The following is a 26,757-nucleotide window of genomic DNA, read 5'->3' as shown; positions in this document are numbered from 1 at the left end:
ATTTCCAGCACAGCAAGATTGCTCTTCCCTTTCAATCTGCAAGTTGCAATAATGGTGAAAGAATGGCCCAGCTGTGTTTCTAGCATTCTCCTGTGTGCATTGTTTCTAACTGTTGAGAAACCCACATGGGGAGTTTAATGACTTTGGCACTACCATTTTTGCTTAGTGAGTGCCAAGTCACCTGAATTTACATACATTTAGGAGGAAATAGAAACCACTCAGATCCCATAGTGATAAGCATGGTATAAAATCTTAAATGTAACACAGCAGAGCCCATGACACAGAGAGACAGGTTCATTCATGGAATAACATTATCTCTATATTGCACAATATACACTTGATTTTATCTTGGTAACCTTGGAAAGAGAAACAGTTTTTCTTTTGTCTTGATCACTCTGCAGTAATCATGGCCTTATATCTCTTATTACTTTGTGAAACATAAGACAGCCTGCATTAGGTTACATTCTGGACTCTGCTTTATTTAATCAAGCTGAATCAGGGACCTTGTTTTTGAAGCTCGATAGAGGAATTGAGCAAGAGCTAAAACAGTACATTCGATAATTCTTCATGTAGGCTGCTCAGCTCTCTTAATTAAAATGTTTCAGCAGGTTCTCCATGGGCCACTGGCCAAAAACAATAAGTTTGTAAGAAACATCAATTTTAAGATTCTGTTTGTTGAAGAGTGGCTGAACATGAGAGAGTCTGACTCCAATCTGGCAGAGAATAATCTCATGCTGCCTCTTCATGTTGCCATTTACACATTCTGGAAATAAAGTTCTTCCTATCACGTGAGTAAAAGTTCTGCCACTTTAACTCATACTTAGGGAGTTCTGATCACTCACTGTCTGGATACTGACCCGCCACCCTTAGAAAGGTGACTCCATACTCATCATTATCTTGCTGATGACAAGACTCTAAACACAGTGTTAGGTCTCCCTGGTAGATTAAGGCAGCTCATCACTGAAGTGATGGCTTGATTGTCTGACCTCTATTAGGAGGGTGGTGATGCTGGATTCCTGATGGTAGAGGTCTTGTGTCTTTGAGGTCCATTCACAATCTTTCTTTCTGTATTGAACTATTTGCCTCACTACCTCTGTTCATTTTTTGTCAAGTTTTCACTGTAATCATGCACATTGGCATCTGAATCCTACTCGTTAAATAACCTCTTATCCTGAAATACGATCAGATCCCTCTGCTTTATGTGCACAAGTCTTTGCACCACAGATTTCAAGTAAAGGCTTTGGCACATACAAAGTTACATGCTCACATCATTACTTCAGCTAAGACAAATGGGCTCCCCAGGTTCTCTGAACTCTCAGATAACGGAATGACTTCCATGTCCTCCATTACATTTGGATTAAAGCTGTATGGTTAAAGCTCAGGACGGAGAGTCCAGAGATTTGGATTCTATTCCTGACTTCCCCACAGACATCCTGTGTGTCTTTGGGAAAGTCACATAAACTGCTCTGTTGTTCCATCTGTAAAATGGGGATAAAACCTACCCAGCACGGTGGGGGAGGGCATAAAGATTCATTCATTAATGTTGCAAAACTCTTGGAAATAATGGGAAGTGCTATAGTTATCAAAGTTGTTGATATTATTTATTAAAATTCACAGGTACTCCCAGCTCCACAATTTTGTGTGGAGTCATTGGATGATAACATAGCGTGTATCTATCTTTATAAGCTTATGGGAATAATTCTTTTCTAGTAGTTGTATTTTCATGTCTGCCTCTCTAATTTTGTTTTTGCTTCACAGCAGCCATTACCCTTTTAAATGTTCATTTTCCCCCATTTTCTTTTCTTCTCAACATTTCAAAATCAGAATACATTCATGCTGTAGACCCCACTGCTTCAAGGCACTGGTTATGTTGATACTGACTCAGGGGTGTGAGCCAACACAGCACACTTGCAGTATTCCTAAAGAACAGACAGCTTTGCATTTGCATCATATTTAGAGTTTTGTTCTGTTTTTTTCCTCTTCTGTAGAAGCTAGCTCCTCTTCAATATTGTCTCTTTTTCGTCATCGGTTGCCCAGACAACACTCTCCAAGCACATTGAAATTGTGCTGTCAGTCACCATAATTATGCCTGCCACGAGGCCACTGCTGGTGCGATACCTGATTGCACGTCTTCTGCATATTTTCTCTGCAATTTATCTACATCAAACAGCTTTCCTGGGTTGTAGTATCACCAGAATTTTCAGCAGTAGCCTAATGGCCCTGCATAAATGTAACTTTCCTTCCTCCCTGGAACACAAAATGAATTATTATGCAAAGGTTTAAGGGTGATGGTGTGACCTAGTGGATAGCTGTTGGACTGGGATTCAGATGACCTGGGTTCTAGTCCTGGTTGGCCTGCTGGGTGACCTGGGACAAATTGGTTCAATTTCCTATGCCTCTGTTTTCCTGTCTGTAAAATGGGAATAATGGTGGTGACCTTTGTAAAGTGCTTTGAGATCCACTGATGAAAGGAGCTATATAAGAGACAGGGGGTATTGTTATTATATAGCCAGATTTAGATCTTTAAGGCCTTGTTCTGATCTATCTTACACCAGTGTACATCGGAAGCTACAATACTTAAGTCAGTGACAAAAGATTAACAGTTTTAGGGGTCAGTTCTGCTACACCTGACGCACTGAGCTGTAAAACTGTTAGCCTTTTAACATGCTGAAAATGGATCATTTATTCAGACTCTTTTCTTCCCGTCTTTCTGTCCGTTTCTGATACGTGACAGTACTGTTCCAATTAGCTTCTTATGCTGCACGCACTGCCATGGTGCCTGAGTACCATGACTAGTAAAGATTTTAGTAGACTGGAGAGGCGAGGTTTTCCTCCACCGAAGCCCTGCCGGTGTAGTCCCTATCGTTTCATGATAATCTAGGTGTTGAATGACCGTCTTTTTCCGCTATTGTTTCAGCTAGGTCATCTGGTGCTGCAGTAAAGCCTCAGTGGCTGGTAACTCCCAAGATCATCCCTCGTGCCTTTTTTAAGATAGGTACAATGCCCAGTGCTTCGTTATCGTAGCTGGTTTTAAGGAGAAATCGCCCACTTTTGTTAGTTCAGCCGCTTCATTTTTAAACCCCTTGGGAACATGTGGCTCAATACCTCCGGGCAAAAGGCAGGTCTGTGAGGTTATTAATATCCACAATTATTATTATTATTTAGCATTTATATTGCAGTAGCGCCCAGAGGCCAACCCAGTAGGGACCCCATTGTGAGGCACTGTATAAACACCGTGGCCTTGTCTTCACTAGCGAAACAAAGGTGGGCTCTTAGCTCGAGGTAAATGATGACAAGGCAGTTTGTTGTTTTAACACAAGTTAGCAGGTCGAGGGTCGTCCTCCTGCGCCCGCCCCCTGGAAGTCTTTAGCTGACCTTTAACTAGTAAATGATAGTTCCTTCCCCAAACAGCTTCCAGTCTAGAAAATGTTGAATGCACTCAAGTTCTAGCCAAGCTGATGGGAGAAGGACTCTGCACTTTACAGGATCAAGCCCTCTAGTGGCTGGGACAAAAGTGAAGCTTCATATAGGGCTGTTCTACTTCCATTGGCATAGCTACATCTCTCAGGGGTGCGAACCCCCCTTCCCCGAGAGACATAGCTCAGCAGACCTAACCCCCAATGTAGACAGTGCTAGGTCAACGAAAGAATTCTTCCATTGACCTGGGGAAGTGGATTAACTACAGTGACAGGAGAACCCCTCCCAGCGCTGTAGTGAATGTCTACACTCAACCACTACCACAGTGCAACCTCTCCGCTGCAGCTGTGCCGCTGTAGCGTTTTAAGGGTAGACTTAGGGCAAAGCTTCACGAGCAACGTCAAAGCGTTGCTGCGGTAGTGCTTTAAACGGGGCTGTGTAGTCGCAGCACCAGAGCTGGGAGAGAGCTCTCCCAGCGCTGACAAAAAACCACCTCCACAAGGGGAGTCGCTCCCAGCGCCGGTGCACTGTCTACACTGCCACGTCACAGCGCTGAGACTTTCAGTGCTCAGGGGGGTGTTTTTTCACACCCCCTGAGCGAGAAAATTGCAGCGCTGTAAAGTGCCAGTGTAGACGAGCCCATAGGCTCAGTTTTGTTCCAAAAGAGGGTGGTAAGTGATACACTGAACTGTTGTCTACCTGGTTCAGTCACTTGCTAAGCAAACAAAATGTGTAAGTAGAGTTAAACGTCTTGATACATATCACTGTTTTCTTTCTAAAAAGTAAATGATTACTTATCAAGTTAGAATGCCTCGGAAATGGTCTGTGAGGGTCTAATGCCTAAAACCAGTAGTACATTAGCACATTAACTAGGCTTTTAAGTCCCAGCGCTACAGATTAAATCAATATGAATGGTTCAGAGAAGGTCTTATTCTTTCAGGAGGGTTGTCAGAGATACTGGTTCTGTGGTAAAAAGGTGACTGTTAGGATAATTTAACCTGATTAAACTCAATTAGGGTGTTTTCCCAAGAGATAATTTTACATTTTTACTTATTTAAGAAGGCTTCTCACATTTCAGTCTGTCCATATGACAATTACATTCTTCTGTCCCAGGCAAGCTACTGCCTTGTTGTCGGGGAGTGAATTTAGGGCTCAATCCTGCAGCCTGCTGAGCGGTCTGTCCTCGATCCAGCCAAGTGCCCAGGCACATGCTTCATTTTCAACACATAAATAGTCCCACTGACATTCCTCCCACCCGGCGAGGACAGTTTAGAGGTCTTCAATGCTAGTGGCTAAGTCGTGTTTCAAGCGGAGTTAGCGAACATGATTTTAAAAAACACCTTTTTCTCCTAGTTTAGACAGGGAGTAAAATTTTCAAAAGTACCTACGGGCATGTCTACATGACAATCTTAAATCGACCTATGTTACATTGATGTACAGCCACCACAGTAATTACTGCGGGGGAGATGTGCTCACTACCCTCCTTTTGTCGGTGGTGCATGTCCTCACCAGGAGCATTTCCACTGACTGAAGAGGAGCAGTGTGGGGGGCTGAGAGCCAGGGCTCTCAGCTCTGCACAGCTCCCCACCTGGAGCCTAGCTGACCCCCGAGCTTCTCACCTCCCCATTCCCAGCTGGGAGCTGGAGCAGCCACCCAGGGCTTCTCACCTCTGGCAGGAAGATCCACACCCAGAGGCTGGTCAGCTGCCAAGTTCCTGGCAGGAAGAAGGGAGCCGAGAGCCGAGAGAGGCAGCTGGGCTCCCATCTGGGAGCCTCAGTGCATCCAGTACTCTCATGGGGGGGGGGTGCATCCAGGAGCCCAGGTGGCAACCCAAGCTGGGAGCCTGGATGGCAGCCCGGCTTGGAGCAGAGACCTGGCACCAGCCTGGCTGGGGAGCCAGGAGCCAACTTTCTTGTCAGCTGAGCCAGGAAATAGACAAGACAGCCAACAGCTGATGTAAGGAACGCAGTGTCTACACAGACACTGCGTCGCCCTAACTACACTGACATAAGCCCTACGCCTCTCGTGGAGGTGGAATTATTATGTTGATGTAGTTGGGCACTGACACCGGTGGGAGCCAGGCTGTAGTGTAGACACTAACATAGTTAGGTCAACATAAGCTGCCTTATGCTGACCTATCTCTGTAGTGTAGACCAAGCCTAAGTTACTTAGGAACCTAAAGGAAAGATGTTTAAAAGTTACTAGAAATTTTAGGCATCTTCATTTTTGGCTTGAGACAACTTAAAAGGATTTGATTTTTGAGAAGATGGGTGCTCAGTACTTTCTGAAAATCAGGCCTCTTTAAGGCATCTCAAGTTGGGCACCCAAAGGTAGGGGCATCCAAAATCACTAATCCCCTTTGAAAATCTTAGCCAAACCAAAGTCCTGTTTCCAAAAGTGACTTAGGAGTCCAAGTCCTGTTGACTTTCAATGATATTTAGGCTCCTACATGCCTAAGTCACTTTTGAAAACGGGACTTAGGTGCTTTTGAACATTTTATTCAAGACCTTAAAGACTATCCCAGGCAAAAACAACAAGGAGTCTGGTGGCACCTTAAAGACTAACAGATTTATTTGGGCATAAGCTTTCGTGGGTAAAAAACCCACTTCTTCAGATGCATGGAGTGTTATCCCAGGCAATACTTCTCAATTATGCCTCATTACAGAGCCATGGTCCACACAGATCTGGTGGTATCCCTGTTTAGATCCCTAAATTAGGCACATCAGGAATGCTGAATCATGGAAATATAGTTCCATGGGACTCTCTAATGTATTAATCCCACCTAAATGTAACCTTACTGCTCTAGGGCCCAGTCCAGCTCCTACTGAAGTCCATGGAAAATTTCCTTCAGTGGGAGTTGGAGTGGACTCTTTGTGTCTGTTTTTCCCCCCTTCATTTTGGGTCTTTGTTTTTCATTCCTGAAAGGCCATTTCACCACATTTCTGATTTGCCAGAAATCCAGCAGAGATCTCAGCTCATGTCAAAGCTGTAATTTTATTATAGCTTTGGATAGGACACCAGGCCAAGGCACGAAAGTAATTAACAGATTTTCATGTTTGCTTTTGAGTTACTTGGTATCACTTTGAGCCAAATGGTGGAAAATACCAGTAAGTCTTTTGGAATATCTTTATTAGCAAGTAACAACACAAGGAGTTGTTTAGGCAGTAACATGAGTAATAAAGTAAAAATAAAGCATGAGTACTGCATTTGTCAGACCTTCCTCAGAGACTGTAGCCAATTGCAGCACAAAGTTCCGGCACCCCCATTGCATTAACGTACAGAAAATAGGGATTGTTTGTATGTTGTCATGGCTGAAGCTGTGTAAATTCCAGCTTGGCCACTTAAAGCTTTCTTTGTAACAACAGATAGGAAAGAACCATCCCTTAAATATGTGTTCTACCTCTCCCTGTGTACCACAGGAAATATTTCCTCTCCCCCCCTTGGAGTTCACACCTTTCCTGTACTGTAGACTGCAATCATTCTTTACAAATACTGTTCTGCTCAGTAAGGAGCTGCACCCAGCTCAAGCAGGTGACCTGGATGCTCGGGGGGATCTATGGGCAGGTGGACGAAGGAGGCATCCTCCTCACGAGCTTATGGAGCTGCTGCAGAGCTGCTCTGTGAATCCTGCTTTGCTGTTGTGGCTGAAGCAGTCTTCAGTAACCCTACTACAGAGGAGGATTCATGGAGTGAGATGTTCTCCAGCCCTGACTCTCCCTAGGCCAACCAATGCCCTGCCCTCCCCAACCCTCCGTGGCACCTCTTGGAATCCACTATGACTAAGGCTAAGATTTTGTCACAGATATTTTAGGAAAAGTCACAGACAGGTCATGGGCAAAAATGAAAAATTCACAGAAGCCCGTGACTTGTCCCTGACTTTTACTAAAAATATCCATGATAAAATGAGAAGCCTGGACAGTTGCGGGTGAGCTGGGACTTCCAGGAGCCCCCTTCGCTGAGGGCTCCAAACTCTGGGGGTTCCTCCTGCCACCAAGGATCCCGGGAGCTCGGGGGATCCCTCTTGCTGCCCGCGGCGGCGGGGAGCTCTGGGGATCCCTGCTGCCGCCCACAGTGTTGGGGAGATACAGGGATCCCTCCTGCTGCCCGCAGCAGTGGGCAGTGTTGGGGGTCCCTCCTGCAGTGGTGGGAGCTGCAGAGATCACCCCACCGCCTGCGGTGGTCAGGAGCTGCAGGAGGTCTGCCGGCCGCTGGCAGCAACCGGAGACCCTGCGGCTCCTAGCCAGGGCTGGCTGAAGTCACGGAGGTCTTTGGAAGTCACAGAATCCGTGACCTCTGTGACTAGCCTTAACTATGGCCCTCAGATCCCATTCTACAGTACTACTTCCTAGAAAGTCATTTCCTATTTTGTGTGTGTTCAACTGATTGTTCCTTCCTAAGTGGAGTACTTTGCTTTTGTCCTGATTGAATTTCATCCTATTTACTTCAGATCATTTCTCCAGTTTGTCCAGATCATTTTGAATTTTAATCCTATCCTGCAAAGCACCTGCAACTCCTCTCAGTTTGGTATTGTTCACAAACTTCATAAGTGTACTCTCTATGCCACTAGCTAAATCATTGATGAAGATAGTGAGTAGAACTGGACCCAGAACTGTTCCCTGTGGGACCCCACTCAATATGCCCTTCCATCTGACTGTGAACCACTGATAACTACTCAGTGGGAATGGTTTTCCAACCAGTTATGCACTCACCTTATAGAAGCTCCATCTAGGTTGTATTTCCCTAATTTGTTTATGAGAAGGTCATATGCGAGACAGTATCCAAAGCCTTACTAAAGTCAAGATATACCACATCTACCGCTTCCCCCATACACAAGGCTTGTTACCTTGTCAAAGAAAGCTGTTAGGTTGGTTTGACATGATTTGTTCTTGACAAATCCATACTGACTGTTACTTATTATTTTCTAGACATTGACTGCTTAATTGTTTGCTCCATTATCTTTCTGGGTACAGAAGTGTACCATAACTCCCTTTTGTTTCCCCTACTTTAGGGAAATTGGCACTGGTGTAGCTACACTGAAGTAGCTAGCAGTTAAACTCCTAACTCTGGCATGCACCATGCTTGTGCTAGTCCAACTTACTATGCAGTGTGCCCTGATGTAGGGAACTTAGAAGTCCTGGGTTCAATTCCTTTCTTCCTGTGGTACCTGGGGTCCATAATCAACCTATAAATATTTAGATCTTTTAATTTTCCTCCCTGATTTGTTGCTCTCCTCTGGAGATCACATGTATAAAGGTGGGATTTCCTGTCAGTTTACCTGAAATCACGTGTAACAGGAAAAATAGCATTATACTTTGTTCTTGTGGGATGGCAAAAACTGCCAGCAGGAGATACAATTATGGGAGCAAATGAGGGCCACGTTCAGCCCTCGGGCTAGGGGGGACTACTGGTAGTGTCCTGTCAGCACACTCTAATAACTAACTTCATGCAGCATGCTCAGCAAGCTTAAAATCTCATGTGCTAAACTCTTTTCAAGAACATGAACTGCTACTATCCTTCAGCATTCAGTTATTGCATTTTCTGGGAACTTATTAGTGTGTTCTAACAGAGCACGACCACTCACTTTGAAGGGCCGAAGCCAGCAACTTTTCTAATTCCTTTTCTAAAAATCTCTTTTCAGAACAACCCTTCCATTTTTCTTTCCAGATTATTTTAAATGAAATTGTGAAAAACACCAGGTAGCCAGGGCTGGGAAGTCAAGTGTTCTGTTTATCTGAAGAACAGAAAGAGGTAGTGCTATTTTCTCTCACGTGCCTTACTGCCTGCTATTTTCTCTCACATCTTGACTACCTCTCCAGAGATTGCCAGCTGCAGTCTCAGTGGGCATCATTTCTAGTGGTGCTTTTGGGGCTATGTACGTTGGACTGCTTACAAATTAAATGAGACCATTTCACAGCTGTCCACCAAACCCCCTTGAGATGGCAGTAATGCAGTCACTGCTGACATTGGCTGGATATGAAACATGATGACCCAGATGTGAAGAGCTCTGTGTGATAGAAGGTCCTATTTTTTGCCTTTAACATTTTTGATTGGTCATTGTATATAGCATTTTAATCCAAACACAGATGCTTATAAATGCTCAGTATTGTTTTATAACATCTGAAACTATATTAGGCACTTCACAGGCATATAAAGAAAGATATTTAGATTGTAAGCTCTTTGGTGCAGGTATCATCCCTTAGTTCTGTGTTTGTACAGTTCCTACCACAGTGGGGCTTAGTCAATGACTGTATGGCTCTTCGGCATTATTGCAATATCTAGGGGCATGGGTGAATTCTCTGTCACTTGCTGTCTTTAAGTCAAGACTGGATATCTTTCTAAACTATATATTATTGCTGAAACAGAAGTTGTGGACTTGGTGCAGAAATTATAGGGTGAGGTTCTTTGGCCTGTGCTATGCAAAGAGGTCAAATTAGATGGCCACTTCTGGCCTTAAGAGTTGTGAATCTGTGAAAACAGATAATAAGTCTCTGCCCCAGAGAGCTTAAAATATTACTGGAGACAAGAGAAATGAAGCCCTGCACCAAGAGAGCAGGGATGGGAAGAGGCAGAGAAGGATCATGAGTTCGCTTTGGTGGCTAGGCCCACATCTTGGTGGCATTTTCTTAAAATAGATGTTTTATTTTATTGCAATAGGATTATGATTAAGGCTGACTTTTTGCTTGGGGTTTTTTTGCTTGGTGGAGGTAGAAGGGGGTAGTGGAGGAGGAGCTAAGGGGAAAGAAGAATGGAGGAGGATGACAGAAAAGGTAGGAGAGAAAGGGGAAGAGAAGACAAGAAACTGGCAAGGGAATGTGTGATCTGGTAGCAAACATGGGAGACAGAGGGATGAGAGGAGCACAGACAGTTAGACAGCAGGTGTAAATAAAAACAGTCCTAAAGGTATGTTTGGTGTTCTGATTACATCTCCTTGTGGCTGGTATGTAGTATGTACATTACATGGCCCCCTGCTCCAAATTCTGCTGCTGGAAGAGTGAGCAATGCTCTGGGAGCTGGAGCTTTAAGCTCTTCTCACTGCTGCTGGGGCAGCCTCGTGTCCTCAATGACTCCTGGGGAATCCAGGGAGGGGTGTGGTGATGGAAGCTGCAGTCCAGTCTCCTGCTCCCTGGTGCCAGCATACAGCCCTTGGCTTCATGGAAATTTAAGTTGAAAACCCCTAATTTCCACCAGTGTGTAAACCTTTAGAAAATAGCAGCTCCCCAGGGTCCTTGGCAGAAGTGAGTAGGGCTTTTTGCCACAGGGCGTAACTCATCACATATGTTTTAATGAATTAGACCTACAGAAAGAAGGTAGTGAATTCTTCCCCACTTGTTAATTTCACTCTCCCTACCTCCATTTTCTGTCTCAGTTTCTCCGCAGCCATTTGTCTTGTTTTACCTCATAGCACCAATGGCCTCTTTTTTTTAAATCACAATTCTTGCTTTCGCCTCTCGGAGCAACATGAGCAACTGGTTCTCACAGCTCTCTCCGACTTGTTTCTTCAGATCACTGGACACATGAATTTCTTTCAGAATTCCATTGCCCTAAGTGTTTCTCCCCCAGCATATTGATCATTATGAGGTTTGGTCTGGTCTGGCCTGGCCTAGGGAGGAACGTTGGCCCACTGGTTTGGGCACTAGGCTGGGTCTTGGAAGACATGGGTTTCATTCCTTGCCCTGCCATGGCCTTCCTGTGTGACTTGGACTAGTTAGTTAGTGTCTCTGTTCTTAAGTTCTCTACTCATGGGGATATTGCAAGGATAAATACATTACAGACAGCGTAGAAGGTGTGTAGGGCAATGAAGGCCATATAAGAACTGTAGATAGAATAGGTGTCCGCCACTGCTATTATCACAAATCCTGTCCTCAGATGCATGTATGGAAGTCCTGTTGATATGTATCAAAAGCAGATTGGGCCACTGTTCTTGCCTTCTTTTCTTCACATGCCCCTACCTTAATTGCTGAGTTATTGCCCTTTGAAACAAAAACCTATAGCCATGCTACTTTAGCATTCAGAAAACTCTTTAGAGTTCCAGCTCTTCTGCTTTAGAAGCCACCATCCTGCAACAGATGCAGACGAAGTATTGCAGTCATGCTCACCTAGGGCATGATCGTGTGATGTGCTTAGCATCATGTTGCAGGAGGCTCTAGTCAGATTGGGCCCCCAGTGCAGAGAGGAGTCTAAAAGGAGAAGTATGGTACTTTGCAGGCTTCTGAGAGGCGTGAGTGGTGCAAACTGAGGAAAGGACTATGGCCCCTGTCCTGCAAAAGGAACAACGTAGGTGGAACCTTGCACTACATGGAGTTCCACTGAAGTTCAGGATCCACCCATGCAGAGTCAATGTCAGGATCAGAGCCTGCAATGACTGTTAATGTTATTATTGACTTGAGCCAGAGCCTGCTCCCATTAAAGTCAATGGCTGCTTTGTCACTGACATCAATAGGAGAAGGAGCAAGTCCATTGTTCATATATTCCACTCTCATAAAAATTGAGGCATGTTCTCAGTGCACAGGATGGGGCACCAGGAACCTCTGAGTTCTAATCCTAGCTCTGAAACTGACTCGCACTAGGGCACCAGGGCAAGTCCCTTAACTTCTCTGGGTCTAGTTTCCCCCTGTGTAAAATGGGGATGAGAACACTGGCCTACCTCACAGGCATGCCTGAGGGTTCAGTAGTGTTTGTGTCTGAAGATGAAAAAGAATTGTCCAGCATATGTGCTTAACATATTGTTAATCCTATATTTGAACAGAAGTGTTATCATTTGTTGTTTTGTAGTGGCCAAAGTCTGGTAGGCTGTTCTTCCTCCATCTCTAAAGTGAGCATAATATTTGCCCTACATCATAGGGCTGTGTGAAGCTTAATTCATCCTAACCTACAAGGCTCTTCGTAACCTCACTTCCAGCCATCTCTCTGTTCTCATTTCCTCTAGACTTCTCCCAGTCATTACTCCTTACATCTCCCAAGTCTATTCTTGGCAGATGAGAGCAAGGAGACAGTATCGTAAATAGGGTGCAGTATGAGAGAAGGCTTGAAGCCAAGTCCCTTGTCCTCCTTAAATCCCTCCTTGTACACTTTCCTCCAAGCAACTCCTCGTCATTAATAACTTCCACGCCCTCCTCCTCCAGAAATTTTGTCCTGGGTTCCTTTGCCCTGTTTTATTTAGACTGTTCAGTCTCTGCAGCAGGAAATCTTTAGCTAGGCGCTCTGTAAATGTACTGCATTGTGTACAGCAAGGGGCCAGAGTGTGATATGCTTGACCACATTAAGTGGCCCCTTTCTTTTGGAGTAGCCCCATTGTCTTCAGTAGGATTACCTGCAGAGTAAAAGTACTACTCAACATGAATAGTTGTGGCAGAACCTGGCCCTTAAAATCCTCAGTACTCATGAGAAAACCCTGTGCTTTTAAACCCAACACGGCAGGTCAACTTTATAAATATCATGAGCAATGATTTTTGCATTACTGTGGGCATTTTGCTTTGAAAATTCAAAAGCTTCTTTACATGAAAAAGATTAAGGCCATGGGGTTTAAAATTCAGTGTTAAGCATTTCCAGATGAAAGCTACCAGCATAGACATAGTTCTCCAGACTTTCATGTAGTAAATGTGCCTTTTTAAGGTTCAGTGATTTAAAAAAAAAACCCAAAAGCCTTTGAATAAATGTTCAGCCTCCATCTTCCATGGGATATAGTAGTTAACAGTTTTAAATGCAAATGAGGCTCAGTTCTTTTGTGTGTGTGTGTGTCTAGCTCTAATTCCTAGCTCTTTTAGTTTCTCTCAGTTATTGTGGTCTCTTTGTTCCTTGAGACATAAGGGCAAGTGGCTCCCTCTGACTCTGACAACCGCCATGCTTCATTAGTCAGGTTGTAGGAGGTACAGTGACAGCTGTCTAGCTCTTATCCCTCTCCTGGAAACTTAGCATATCAGCTCAGTGACACATGGTCCTCAATTTGAGTTGCTTCCTGAAATCTTCCATTTGATAGCACAATGCCACAGAGCTGCCAACTTATAAATGTACATTTGAGTAATTGTGCAACACTGTCTTGTTTTTCTTCGCATTACCAAAAGTTCTTTTGACGGGAAGCTGATGATCCTGTGGCCTGATTGTCTTTTATATTTTTTTTATGTGCTTGTTTTTGTTTTCAGTCCTCTAATCTCTATTGGAAGATGATGAGCTAACTCTGCATTCGGATTCAATTTTCTTTCAATAAATACTCTTTAAAACTTTCTGGTTTGGCCTTCTAATATGAGGCCTGAGTCTGGGAGTTAGGGAACAAGTCAAGGTAGTCTCAGCTCCCAAAATAAATAATGGGCATTACACAGAATTGGGCCTGGGATGTTGTGAAGGCCAAAACTATAATAGAGTTAAAAAAAGAACTAGATATGTTCATGGAGGATAGGTCCATCAATGTCTATTAGCAAAGATAGTCAGGGAGGCAACCTCATGCTCTGAATGTTTGCCAGAAGCAGGGAGTGGATGACAGGAAATGGATCACTTGATGATTACCTGTCCTATTCATTCCCTCTGGAGCACCTGGCATTGGCCACTGTCGGAAGACAGGATACTGGGCTAGATGGACCTTTGGTCTGACCCAGTACGGCCATTCTTATGTTGGCCAAGGGATTCTATGAATGACCGTGGAGTCCTGCATGTTGGCAACACGCACAGTTTTGGTCTTGTTACATTTAGCTATATGACTTTTATTTTTCCAGCTCCTGAAGTGCTGGCCCAGAAACCCTACAGCAAAGCGGTGGATTGTTGGTCTATTGGGGTAATCGCATACATTTTGTAAGTATCTGTTAATTTTATAACTATAGGATCTGTAACACATACTCACCTGTGTATATTTTTCCTCTTATCAAGGGAAGCTCACCCCTATTGTCTGAGTCCACAGTAGCTGGAAAGGATATGGGAGTCAAGATGGAAAGAGTCTGGGAACCCCTGGGCACAGGGACATGGTGATGCAGTGGTCATTCCTGCTGACTAGGGAGCTGTGCCTATAACAGTGCTGGGGATCAATGGGCACCAGCTGAAACCTGCTGTGTGTGTATGAATGTGTGAGGTCAACCTCTAGTGGTTGGCCTACAGGGAAGAGAAGGGACCTGCTGCTTGTGTTATCTATGGGAGATTCCCTTCAGCTCAAGTGAGGAACGCCGAATTATAAATGTCAGCATTCTGGGCCCAGCTCCCTGTGGGCGTATGTGGGTTAGATCGTAATTGTGTATGTTGTCTGCAGCCTTAGATTCCTTTCATCAATTGGCATTTGTACCATGTGTGGTTCCTTGAAACATGTTTAGGCTGCTGCAATAGGCTGGCTCAGATAGGCCAAACAGGGCACAGCTAACATGACAAACTTGTTCTCTTTGTTTACTGAAGCAGGGAACAACCCTGTTGCTACTAAGTATAACAGAAGCCAGGTTAGACCTGTTGATGCTTATATTTCCAGTGGTGGTATTTTTCTATTTTATACAAATGTCACAGTCAAACAAGTCTGCAGCAAAAAGTGACTAAAGTGCTACAGCATCAAATTGTTCCTATTTGGTTCCTTTTCCCTTTGTGTAAACATTTGATGGCTTGTCAGCTTGCGTAACTTTTGCGTAATGCAGCACAGCTATTTTTGTGTGCACACCATATAATTGATACATTATCCATTGCTGCACAGTGCATATTGTTTGTCTGTCAACTGCATTTTCTTTTAGTCCCGAGTATAAATTTTATGACCTGTTTTCCCCAGTGCCACCCAAATGGTGGTTTACTTCTTCTTTTTTAAGTATATTGCACTGTTTTTCTTGAACAACAACAACAACACAATCCTAAATAATGTCAGTTTTCCGACACTTTCGCTGTTCTGCTTGAGTGTCTGCAGTGTTCTCCTCTGAAAACATTGCTGACTGGTGGATTTTCCTCAGAGCAAGTTTTAACAACAGAAGGAGGCAGCAGAATTTTGCAGAGAGAATTAAAGCTATTGGCACTGCTAAATCCCTAGAGCCAAATCCTGCCTTTTGTAGTCTCAGGAGCACTGAAGGAGCAGAGCTCTTCCAGGCAGGATGGACGTATATTAAATAGGGCTGTCAAGCGATTAAAAAAATTAATTGCGGTTAATCGCACTGTTAAAAAAGAATAGAATACCATTTATTTAAATATTTTTGGATGTTTTCTACATTTTCTAATATATTAATTTCAATTACAACACAGAATATAAAGTGTACAGTACTCACTTTATATTTATTTTTATTACAAATATTTGCTCTGTAAAAAACAAAAGAAATAGTATTTTTCAATTCACCGCATACAAGCACTGTAGTGCAATCTCTTTATCATGGAAGTTGAACTTACAAATATAGAATTATGTACAAAAAAACCCCTGGATTCAAAATAAAACAATGTAAAATTTTAGAGCCTGCAAGTCTACTCAGTCCTACTTCTTGTTCAGCCAATTGCCAAGACAAACAAGTTTGTTTACATTTGCAGGACATAATGCTGCCTACTTCTTGTTTACAGTGTCCCCTGAAAGTGAGAACAGGCATTCACATGGCACTATTGTAGCCGGCATTGCAAGATATTTACATGCCAGATGCGCTAAAGATTCATATGTCCCTTCATGCTTCAACCACCATTCCAGAGGACATACATCCATGCTGATGATTAGGGCCCTACCAATTTCATGGTCATAGGCTTTTAAAAAATAGTAAATTTCATGCTTTCAGCTTTTTAAATCTGAAATCTCACAGTGTTGTAATTGTAGGGGTCCTGACACAAAAGGAGTTGTGCGGAGGTTGCAAGATTAATTTTTTTTAATCACGGTTAATTTTTTTGAGTTAATCGCGTGAGTTAACTGCGATTAATCGACAGCCCTAATATTAAATAATTCAGAGATCACTGAGGATGCCATTACTCATTAATATTCCTTTAAAAAAGAGTGATGTTTACTGCCCTCAAGCCCTGCCACCTAACAGCTGCAAATATGGGGCTGCAGGGCCCAAGGCACATTGCTGAGTGAAGCACTCCTCCTCATGTGTTTTCCTGAAGCTTTGAGTCTTAGGTTAGTAATAGAGGGAAAGTCTAGCAAGGTTTTTCTGTCCATTTTTAAGTCAAGCCCTCAGTCCTGCCTATGCTAAGCATAGTACTTCAGCCTGGCTCAGAGGCTAGATGGTAGAGAACAGCAGGCCAGAGGCTTGGCCACTATTAGCATCTCTTTCCCAGTTACAGTTCAGTGTAGAGTTTTTACCATAGAAATACTTATGTGTTGTTACGGCTACACACAAGCAGGCCTGGCTAGTGCTGTCTGGTTGTGCAGAGATAAAATTAGTCCATGTTCTATCCATGTCCTCAGCTCCATTCAGCCATGGCACATGCAGTCAAATGCTTTTTGCTGCTGCTGTTTCACTAGTTGCTTTTACGCTCCCTAATACCCCTGTTTTATTATTAGTTGTGTCGGAAGGCAGGAGCTGTGCTCATGAAGATGATCAACAGTGAACCCCTCTGCAGCACTTGGTTAAGAAATAATCCTCCCAGTGATCTGTGTGTAACTATCAGATAGAAGGTTTCAGTCCTGCCCCTTGACACGTGGCTCAAGCAATGTTACCAATATACACTCTTTTCACACCAGTGAAACTATGTGTTTTGCAGGCATCAGTGCAACAGTATCTCCTATTTGTTTTCAAAATCAATGTGTGCTTGTGTTTTTCAAAAAAGATACACATACTGCTCTGAAGACTTAAAATTCCACTACCCTATCGGGAATTCCCTGCCCAGCAGGGTGAAATCCATTGAATAACAACGAGGTCCTATAAGAAGAGGTGGAATTTTAAGGCTTCTGGATTATATATCTAATAGGAATCTAATTTTTACTATATACATTAGAAAGTATAATAATAACAATGATTTGCCATACCAGCTATGACATAATGTATTTGCCACACCATTACTCAGACATCCCATCTCCAGTAATACCCAATACCTGATGCTTTGAAAGAAAGTGGAAGCCCCTGAGATGGACTTAGCCAATGGTAGATGTTCGGTGAAAAAGAGAATAGGATTCCCTCCCAGTCTTCTTAGTAAATAGCCCTGCAGGCTTTTTGATACCACATTGATGGGAACAGTATTAATGCCTGGATGAAGAGAAAGTGACCAGTTTAGGATCTTCAGCTAAGATGATAATTGGCCTGAAATGAGTGACTACATCTGACTTTATACTTGCATTATTCGCTCACACTTCCAGAATAACTCTCTCAACCAGGCAGAGAATGCTACTATATCTAGACTGGCTAAAAAGTTCCAGTGGGTGAAGGTGAAGCCAATACCTGCTTAACAAGCCAGGCTGTTAGTTCCAATCATTGTGTGTGTTGAGGGGGGTGAGATTCAAAGTAATTTCTGGGCAGAACAGAAAACATTTACCAGAGCTTACTTCCTCTTAGCATGTCACCGTCGTTGGATTTAAAAAGATGGCAGTTTAGGGGAACCCAATTCAGAAGCAGGGCATAAATGAAAAATGTTATAAAATATTGTTACTGTTAGTGATTTAACTACATCCAAACAGAAACACACACTCTCCCAGGATAGTCTTGAGCTTATGACATTGAGAAAACAAGCTATTTCTTATGCATTGCTATTTTTGATGAATATTTGGCTATATAATAGATCATAAGCACACAGAAAAATGTAACCCTGATACGTGAAGATGTCTTAGGAAATGCTACCCTTCTTTCAGTGCCAGCCTCTAATGCTTTTTTATAAATCACAGCCAGATTTCAGCATCTGCTGCAATGGAGTTTTTTTAATCAAAAACTCATTTTATATAAAAAGTCATTACTCACAAGAACTAATTTTAGCAGCTTGCAACTTCCTCTTATTCCAGTTGTAACATTTTCCAGTTTGAAATAGCTTCATTGTTGGGCTCCGTTTCCCACTGGTGACAAGGCAGTTTTGGTATGTGTTCAGTTTAATAGAAAAAAGAGTGAGAGACTTTATCAAATTCCTATCCCATGGGTTTGGACCCACACGGACAAGCTCATGAATGCCAGGTAGCTAAAATTCTGGTCCCTCAGATTCTTGTACATGGCGAATTTTAAGTTAATGGAAGCAAAAAATAGAAAATTGCATTATAAAGTTGAAAAGAATTATGGGTTGCAGCATGTTCTGCTTGAGCCTCTGGTTATTTATATTTAACAAATTATTGATAGAGTAACATCGTTACTGTTTTATTATTATTATTTGTTAAGCAACAGTGATCTGTAGAAGGCAGTTTCCTTCCCAAAAACCGTGCCATCCCTGTTGTTGGGTTGTTTTTTACTTTGATGTAGATGTGCATGAAATGATACTAATAACTTTATCTTGAAATGTTCCCAAAGTACAGTACAAAATGTAACAACCTGATATACAGGAAATAATTCCCACTACCACTGAGACAAAGCCCCCTACAGGGAGAATTGTGGCAGGTTTAGTAATACCAAGCATCACTACCCAATACCTTAGGAGAGGAAATGAGCAACGACATCCATCCGACACTGCAGGGGGAATTAATGAAAGCAGAATGTGGTTACCCATGTTGGAATTGGCCAGGATGCCAGAGTTAAACCCTGGGAAAATACAAGCCAAAATCAGCCCTTCAGTAGCTTCATTATTCTTGTTAATGTGCTCAGTGTTCTCCATATTGTTGTGCCCTGGAGAGCTGTACGGTTCAGAGGTGGTAGTGTCAGCCAGAACGAGTGTCTCTGCTCAAAATGAGAAAAATACGTATATTCCAACAATAAGTAACACTTGGACAACTTCCCATACAGGGCATTGCTTCAAAGTCAGACCTGTCTGCCCCAGGCCTTACCTCTACCCATTACAGAGTGTAAAAGGGGAACACTCACCCCCACTGCTGCCTGGGGACAGGTATGAGTGCAGCAGGTGGCTACCCCTTTTCAGTTATAGTCCTGTCCTTCAGCTTCTCCAAGTGCTTCGGGGCTTTCACCTTATTATGGGCACTTTGCTGGTCTGGGCCCTTGAACAGTCAGGGTCTTCCCCAGCTGGACTCTACTGAGGTGAAGGCTTCTGTTGATGCCCTGTCTTTTGGGAGTGGCTAGGGGAGGCTGGGTCCACCCTCTCCCCCGGGCTCCAATCCAGGGCCCAATGGTGAGTAGCTATGTCCTGCACGTTAGGATGCTGCGCAGCTGCCCCCTGGACCACTTCCTACCCAAATTGCCCTTCTGCTCATGGAGTAAATTACAGAATCCCAAATAAAGTCTCTGACCTTCCCAACTCTCTCCTTTGTAGGCCTGATCAGGTCTGTTTTCCCAAGTCTCAGGCCACAAGAGCTCTTGGGAAGTAATTCCCCAGAACTCAGAGCAGAGTTCTGCTCCTTTCCACTGCCTACTCTCCTCTGAGCTATTCTACTTCCCCTTTTAAGCCCTGTCTCCAGCTTGTACAGACTTTGCAGGTGTGGCTGGGCAGGGCCGCCTGAGCCCATTGCTGCTCCTTAACCTCTTATTCTCTAGTGTGGGGTTTGTGCACACCTCACACAGAGATTTCAACATGTGCTATTATATCAATAAAGAGTGTGCATGATTTACCCTGGTACGTTCTGCATTGCAAGCTATACGCTGACCATATGCATGTGATGTGTAGAGCCTCTCCTGTAAGTGGAATCACAACCACTGTGCAGTGGGAACTTGTGTAGCTTGTTTTGTTTTGTTTTGCTTTGGTAAGGAAATAGGTACATTAAGCAGGCCCCTACAGCACTTTCCCTAGAACATCAGAAAACGTGGTTCTCTTTTGCAAGTCCGGCTGTTTTTCTCATATTAGCATCCCATTTTATTATTTGGTTACAGGTTGGGAGTAAATTTGGGGAAGGGTGGGAATGGTAGGCACAGAGAAAACATAAGAAACAGCCAGTTGCTATTTCTGATGTGGCAAGACCCTTAAATAGTCTTTAAAGTGCTTATTTCTTTGGTGAAACTTCAAGAAAATGATGACAGCTAACAACTGATTGAAACTCGCCCAGGGTGAACTAGAATTTTCCCACTGGAGAGAGATTGTGTATTTTATTTTGACTATTCGCATAACTAAAGAAATGTAGCAAAACCCTCTGAAAAGGAGGTCATTTTTTTCACACAGGATCTTCACAATGGGCCAAATCTAAGTCACAGGGATTTTTTGCTAAGTAAGGATCAAGTAAAAACTAGGTAAGAACCTTGGAATTTGGCCCAGAAAGTAGAATTCCACTACAACTTACTGCCATCATAAATTGCATGTGGGATGACTTCAGGACTCCGAGCAGGGTCCTTTCCCATTTTGCCTTGCAAAACAAGTCCATGCTCAGTGTAAAATCCAAACTCATCTCCCTTCCTGGGTTCTGGCTCTATTAAACAGATTATAGATTCATAGATCCATAGATATTACGGTCAGAAGGGACCATTATGATCATCTAGTCTGACCTCCTGCACAATGCAGGCCACAGAATCTCACCCATCCACTCCTGCAATAAACCTCTCACCTATGTCTGAGCTATTGAAGTCCTCAAATCATAGTTTAAAGACGTCAAGGTGCAGAGAATCCTCCAGCAAGTGACCCGTGCCCCATGCTACAGAGGAAGGCGAAACCCCCCCAGGGCCTCTTCCAATCTGCCCTGGAGAAAAATTCCTTCCCGACCCCAAATATGGCGATCAGCTGAACCCTGAGCATGTTGGCAAAATTCACCAGCCCAGATACCCAGGAAAGAATTCTCTGAAGTAACTCAGATCACACCCATCTAACATCCCAATAAGATGACATAAAATTCTGCTCATACCTTCTCTCCATGCTTGGCTTCTCCTGGGGTTCCTCTCTCAGGGCTGCCCTGCCCACACCCTATATCATCTTTCCCTAGAAAATTGCTGCTATCTCCGATATATCCAGGTAGAGGTGTACTGAACCATCTGGCTCAGTGAATTGGCAAACCCACTTACTCCTAACAGGGTGGGGTGTTTCAGCTGAACACTACCAGCCACATACAAGCACTTCCCTATGTTCAACATTAACAGAGTTTCACTCTATGCCAGTTCACCTATTAGCAGGTTCTGTTGCATTGCCCATGGTAGGAGACCTTGGAAATGTCAGGGATAGTTAATAATAGCTAATCAGCTGGAGCAAGAGCTTGTTCTTGCACTGTGATGAGAGGAACATGTAAATATCTGAATGGAGCAGGGAAATGACTCCTTTAGTTCTGGAGTTGCCAGCAGAGCTGACCAGATGCAGAGAGTGGAGCACATTCCTCTAGAGGATGGTGCGCATGCCCCCCTGGAGGAGCCGTGGAAGGGACTACTCCTGCTAAGGGAGAATCTCTCCTTGAGCTCTTTCTTGGGCATATGTTTCTGTACGGCTCCCTAACACAGGGAGGTATTTAACTGCCACCATCTGTCCCTGCAATTACCTGAAGGCGGAACATTTTTCAGCCATAAACCTCTGTAAACCCAACTTAGCTCTTGTACCTCGGTCAAAGTAATCAGTATACTGTACACTTTAAATGAGTTATTACTCTCGCTAGAGCCGCCTGACAGGACATGCACATGCCTGTTCACTGGAACAGGAAGGAGCGTGCAGACCACGAGAGCCAAGGTTTGTAATTTCCTCAGGACTTTTTTTTTGTTTGTTTTTTAAGGAGGATACTGGAAAATGCAGGAGAGTGGCCAGGAGGTATGAAGCCTCTTATATCTAGATCCCGGGATAAGAGCCCACCCAAGGAAAGAGTGATATATTTCGACCACCCTGTAGATTGGTTAAAACCAAAAGTTAAATAAATAAATAATAAATAAAATAAAAATAGTGAAAAAAATAAAATGTTGAAATTTATATAACTAATTTTATGTACAATTATGTACAGTTTATTTAAATAAGTAGCTCTACTCCCTGCAGCTCAGCAATACAATTCGGTATAACCCACAAGTAGCAAATGAGCCATTCATAAGTTTCTATTTCCCTCCCGGTCATTCTCTGCCCTTACAGGTCTTCACTCTTCATTCCCAATATTCCAATATCGTTGGGAAAACACCTTTGAGGATGTGGGCCTGAGGCTCCTCAGTTCCCAAGTCTCTTCAGCCCTTTTGAAAATGTCACCCTTAGTGCGCCAAGGTGGGTGAGGTAATATCTTTTATTGGACCAACTTCTGTAGGTGAGAGAGACAACAAAAGTGGGTCCAATAAAAGATACTACCTCACCCACCTTGTCTCTCTAATATCCTGGCAGGGGTGAAAGTAAGGGGGTACGGGCCGGTATGGCGTACCAGTAAAAGGTAGCCGCCAGGACCAGCCCGTACCGCTGACTTTAAAGCGGCCGCTGATGGTGGGGGGGGGGGCGGGGCAAAAGAAGTAGCTGCCCCGGGGCCACGATTTAAAAGGGCCCGGGGCTCTGGCTGCCTCTGCCGCTACTGCGGCTGTGCCGGCCAGAGCCCTGGGCCCTTTAAATCACCGCTGGAGCCACGGGCAGCGCGGGCCAGGGAGCACAGACGGACTGGCTGGGGGATGCTGACCCCCCCAGCCCCACCCCTTCTGCCCAAGGCCACACCCCTTTCGGGGGGGCCAAAGCGGCCCTGTACCAGCAAAATCTGCATTTTACTTTCACCCCTGTATCCTGGGGCCAACACGGCTACAGCTACACTGCTTACCAATAGTGTGTAGCCTGCAAAGTGAGCAGCACTCTCCCACTCTGGCATGGAAAGGCTACAGAGTAGAGTGCTCACACTGAGAGAGGCTAGAATTCTAGTCAGTTTCCTTTCTGTGTGTAAAGTTTTAACTACTACCCTTTGCTGAAGAGCGAAACTGGGTAGGTTCCTTTGTATCAAGAGCTCTACTCCTGAAGGTAGCTGCACAAGCAAGATAACCATAATGGTATTATTCAGGATGAATAGCTTCCTCTCCGTGTGTATATCATGGAGGCATGATCAGTCCCTGTGACTGCGGGCTCTGAGCGTTGATATTTGCCATAATAATGTAGGTTATGTTAATATTCTTAAGCAGTCATAGAGTTAAGTAACTATGGCGCTTTATCCCAGTTGTCTGAATTATTTTTATTTTATGTTTTCATTGATCAGGCATATGGCATGTCAGGTCTTGTTTAGATGCATAGATAGACGGTTGTGATCATCTAGTCTGTCCTCCTGCATAACACAAGCCATGGAATTTCACTCATTGATTCCTGCATCGAGCCCAATAACTTATGGCTGAGTTAGAGCATGTCTTCTAGAAACACATCCAATCTTGATTTAAATGTAAGAGCTTGGCTGGTGTGAAAACATCTTATCAGTCTTTGATGAGGACACTTGCCTGCAGCAGAGTACATCTGGTTTGAAAGATAAAAGGCCAGATTTCAACTTCAGTTATAGCTCAGTAAATCCAGAGTAACACTACAAATTCCCATGGAGTTACTCCAGATTTATTCTGTTATACCTGAGATCAGGATCTGGCCCAGTATATAAAATATATCTATAAAGCAGACTGAATCTTCAGAGTTAACAAAATATTGATAATTTTACTCTGTGTGTTAAGTGGGTTTAAATAACCTCAAGGGCAGGAAGCTGGCTCTGTGTTATACATAATGCTACTTTTTTATATTTTACAGATTTTTTTCACTTACTGCTGTTGTTGCTACAGACTAATGTTTCAGCTAAATCCTTTGTTTGTTTACAATGGCTGGCTCTCTTGAATTAAATACTTTATTTAGGTTAATCATCCTGGGGGTTAAGAAAACGTTATGAAAATATTATATGAGTTCTGTATCGGACAGGTGTGTGAAAAAACAATTCACATCAGGGCCTAAAGAGAAGTGTAATCAGGGTGCTTGAATTCTCATGATGTTTTTTTGTAGCTGCTGCCCTGTTAAGATTTGCTCCGTCATGGAATGGGCAGGAGTAAAGCTAACTTGTCGTGGTGTTTTCTTTCTCCTTAAGATATCAGCAGCTTGGGCCAGCAAGTCAGAAGCAAATTCTTTGTCTGGGAAGGGTAGAAGAATAATGCTGTGATAGTTGCAGTAGTCTCATTTGCTGCCTTTGTTTCCAAAGCGGGAAAATAATGCCTTTTTGCCAGTTGGATGGACTGACTCTGTTCTCCAGATGATATTGAACAGTGTGTGGAACCATTAACAACCGCTGATCTATCACTTCTTAACCGTTCTGCAGGAATTCCACAGACTCCTGCCTCCTTATTTCCCTTACACTTCTTTACAACGCTGTGGAGTTTGTCAATAGTGAATTCGCCAGGATCATTTTGTGTGTAATGGGTCAATTCATCAGCAGCCTTAATGTCAGGGTGCAAAGAAATTGGAGGTGCATTTCAAGTTCACTCCAGCATGCCATGCACTCCGCTTCTGTATTGATTAGTTGGCCAGAACTGGAGTAGACCACTCTGAATGAATTACATTTCTCCTCAGTGAGGTCGCGTAAGTGTTTATATTAGGAGGCAATGTCGTTTCTGGCAGAAGCTGTGACAATCAGGTTCCAGACACTCCCAGGGGGTCTGAACCACAAAAAATAAGCAGTTGAATCAACTGATTGTATACAATATCATTGTACTATAAAAGTGTATCTAGTAAGGTCTTTTTTGAAAGCCAGTGACACACTGGTGATTAATATAATTGTGAAATGCATGTATTAACACTATATGAGGAATTATGGATACTCATTGATATTATACTTTAAAGTCTGTGGCCAAACAAAGGGAGAAACAGGTTTTCTTCCAGACAGGAGGGAAGGCAACTATCTCCCTGTCACCAATGAAATAAAGCATTGTAGAACCAAATCAGTGGACACCCCATTTACATAAGAGTCAACAAGAGGACGGGAAGTCCATAGGAAGAGAAGAATAGCGGGAGTCATCCTGACCCTGGGGGCAAAACAATGAGTTTGGGGAAATATAAGGAAAAGCAAAAGCCATGTTGGTATCCGTCATTTGGGGACAAAGGGAGCAACATTCTGTGAACAGTGGATCCTTCTGGCTCGAAGGCTGGGGATTCTGGTAGCTTGATGTAAGTGAGAAAGCTGCTTAGGCCATGATTGTAACTTGCTAAAGGTATGTTTCAGTCACTAGACTGACATAAGTGTGTTATAAGAGATCTGTCTCTTTTTCTCTTGCTTAGCATCACGTAAATCTGCATTCTTTAGTATTGCTATAAACCATCTCAGTGCTGTTATATTAAAGTGAAGTGTGGGTCCTCCGCTAAACTAACAGGCTGGGATGTGCATGGCCTCTTTGGAGGCAGCATACTTAATAATTGCTGTGAGAGAGACTGGACACTGCAGAGAGACATCTCTTGGGACCTGGGGTTCACGGAATGATACTTGCAAGGTAAGATTTAGACTGGCAGAGTCTAAAGGAGTTTGCTGGTGAGGCAGACAAACCAGTTGGCAAGGAGCTGTCACACTGTTTAAGCTCCAGCAAAGCTCTCTCTTGCTGAGGCGGTATGTTAACACGGTGGCTTACCGTTCTGGGCTCCCTGCAAAGAGCATCACAGAAGCTTCCTCAAGTGTGATGGCTTTGATTTCCATGAAAGGTTTGCAGTCAGCATGTATTACTTTATTACAAGCACCCTGTAGCTTACAATATGGGACCACACATTACTTCTCAAATGAGCCAGGCAACGTTTTTCAATGATGGTTAAGAGATTAACAGAGATCCAGGGCTTCTTGGCACTTTGTTTGGGGGTCCAGTGATGTCATAGTGGCATTGATTGTGTGGGATCTGAAGTCCTTTCAGGTAAGTTCAGCATCAGTACACTCTGGCAGGGCTCAGACCTGTTCAAGATTTCAACTGCACAGTGATTTCGAATGCTATAGTTTTTTAGGTTAGATAAATCAAATTTTGCCAACCCAATCACTGCTTTGCCTGTGCTTTTTAGTCTAAGACAAATTTGCAGAGACTACTTTATGTTCTTCAGTGGCAGATGGACAGTTTTCAATGATAAGAGATTATCATGTAATCAAACATCTTCTTTGTTTGGCCATTTTTACTCTGACAAGTAAATTGGTGAATTTGCTTCCTGTGAAACCAGGTGTTCATAATGACAAGCTCATGAGAAACACGCAACTGTAAAAAGTGTTCACCTTCCAGGGTAACAAGCCCAATAACGTTTTTTCATGCTTTACTCAAATTATCAACAATAGCCTTAAATTCACCCAGGAGAATGACGGTGTCGTCATTCAGGGTAGTTCACAGAAGATTGCTGAGTTGATTGTAGATCTCGCTTGTTGTCATCAGAAGCTTCATTGGCTGGAGCATAGCAAAGAATAATTGTCCATGTTCCATGCTTATGCTGGTGCTGGGCTTTGAGTAGGTGACTGGAAATTGGTTCAAACGAAGAGAACAATTTGCAGATATGACGTTTAAGGAGGAGACC

The 26,757-nt window shown here is 43.5% G+C and overlaps 1 protein-coding gene across 3 annotated transcripts in view; it reads left to right on the top strand.

Annotated features, from left to right (window-relative positions):
- CAMK1D (calcium/calmodulin dependent protein kinase ID) overlaps window positions 1-26,757 on the top strand; it is a 369,044-nt gene that overhangs the window by 309,538 nt on the left and 32,749 nt on the right. For all 3 annotated transcript variants that reach the window (XM_084617259.1, XM_084617257.1, XM_084617258.1), the window contains exon 6: window positions 14,124-14,199. In XM_084617259.1, coding sequence (XP_084473385.1) covers window positions 14,124-14,199 — 76 coding nt within the window. The remainder of the gene's footprint in view (window positions 1-14,123; window positions 14,200-26,757) is intronic.

This window comes from Lepidochelys olivacea, assembly GCF_965140295.1.
Source record: "Lepidochelys olivacea isolate rLepOli2 genome assembly, chromosome: 1".
NCBI lineage: Eukaryota > Metazoa > Chordata > Testudines > Cheloniidae > Lepidochelys > Lepidochelys olivacea.
Note: the sequence above shows the minus strand (reverse complement) of the source record. Positions and strands in the feature narration are given on the sequence as shown.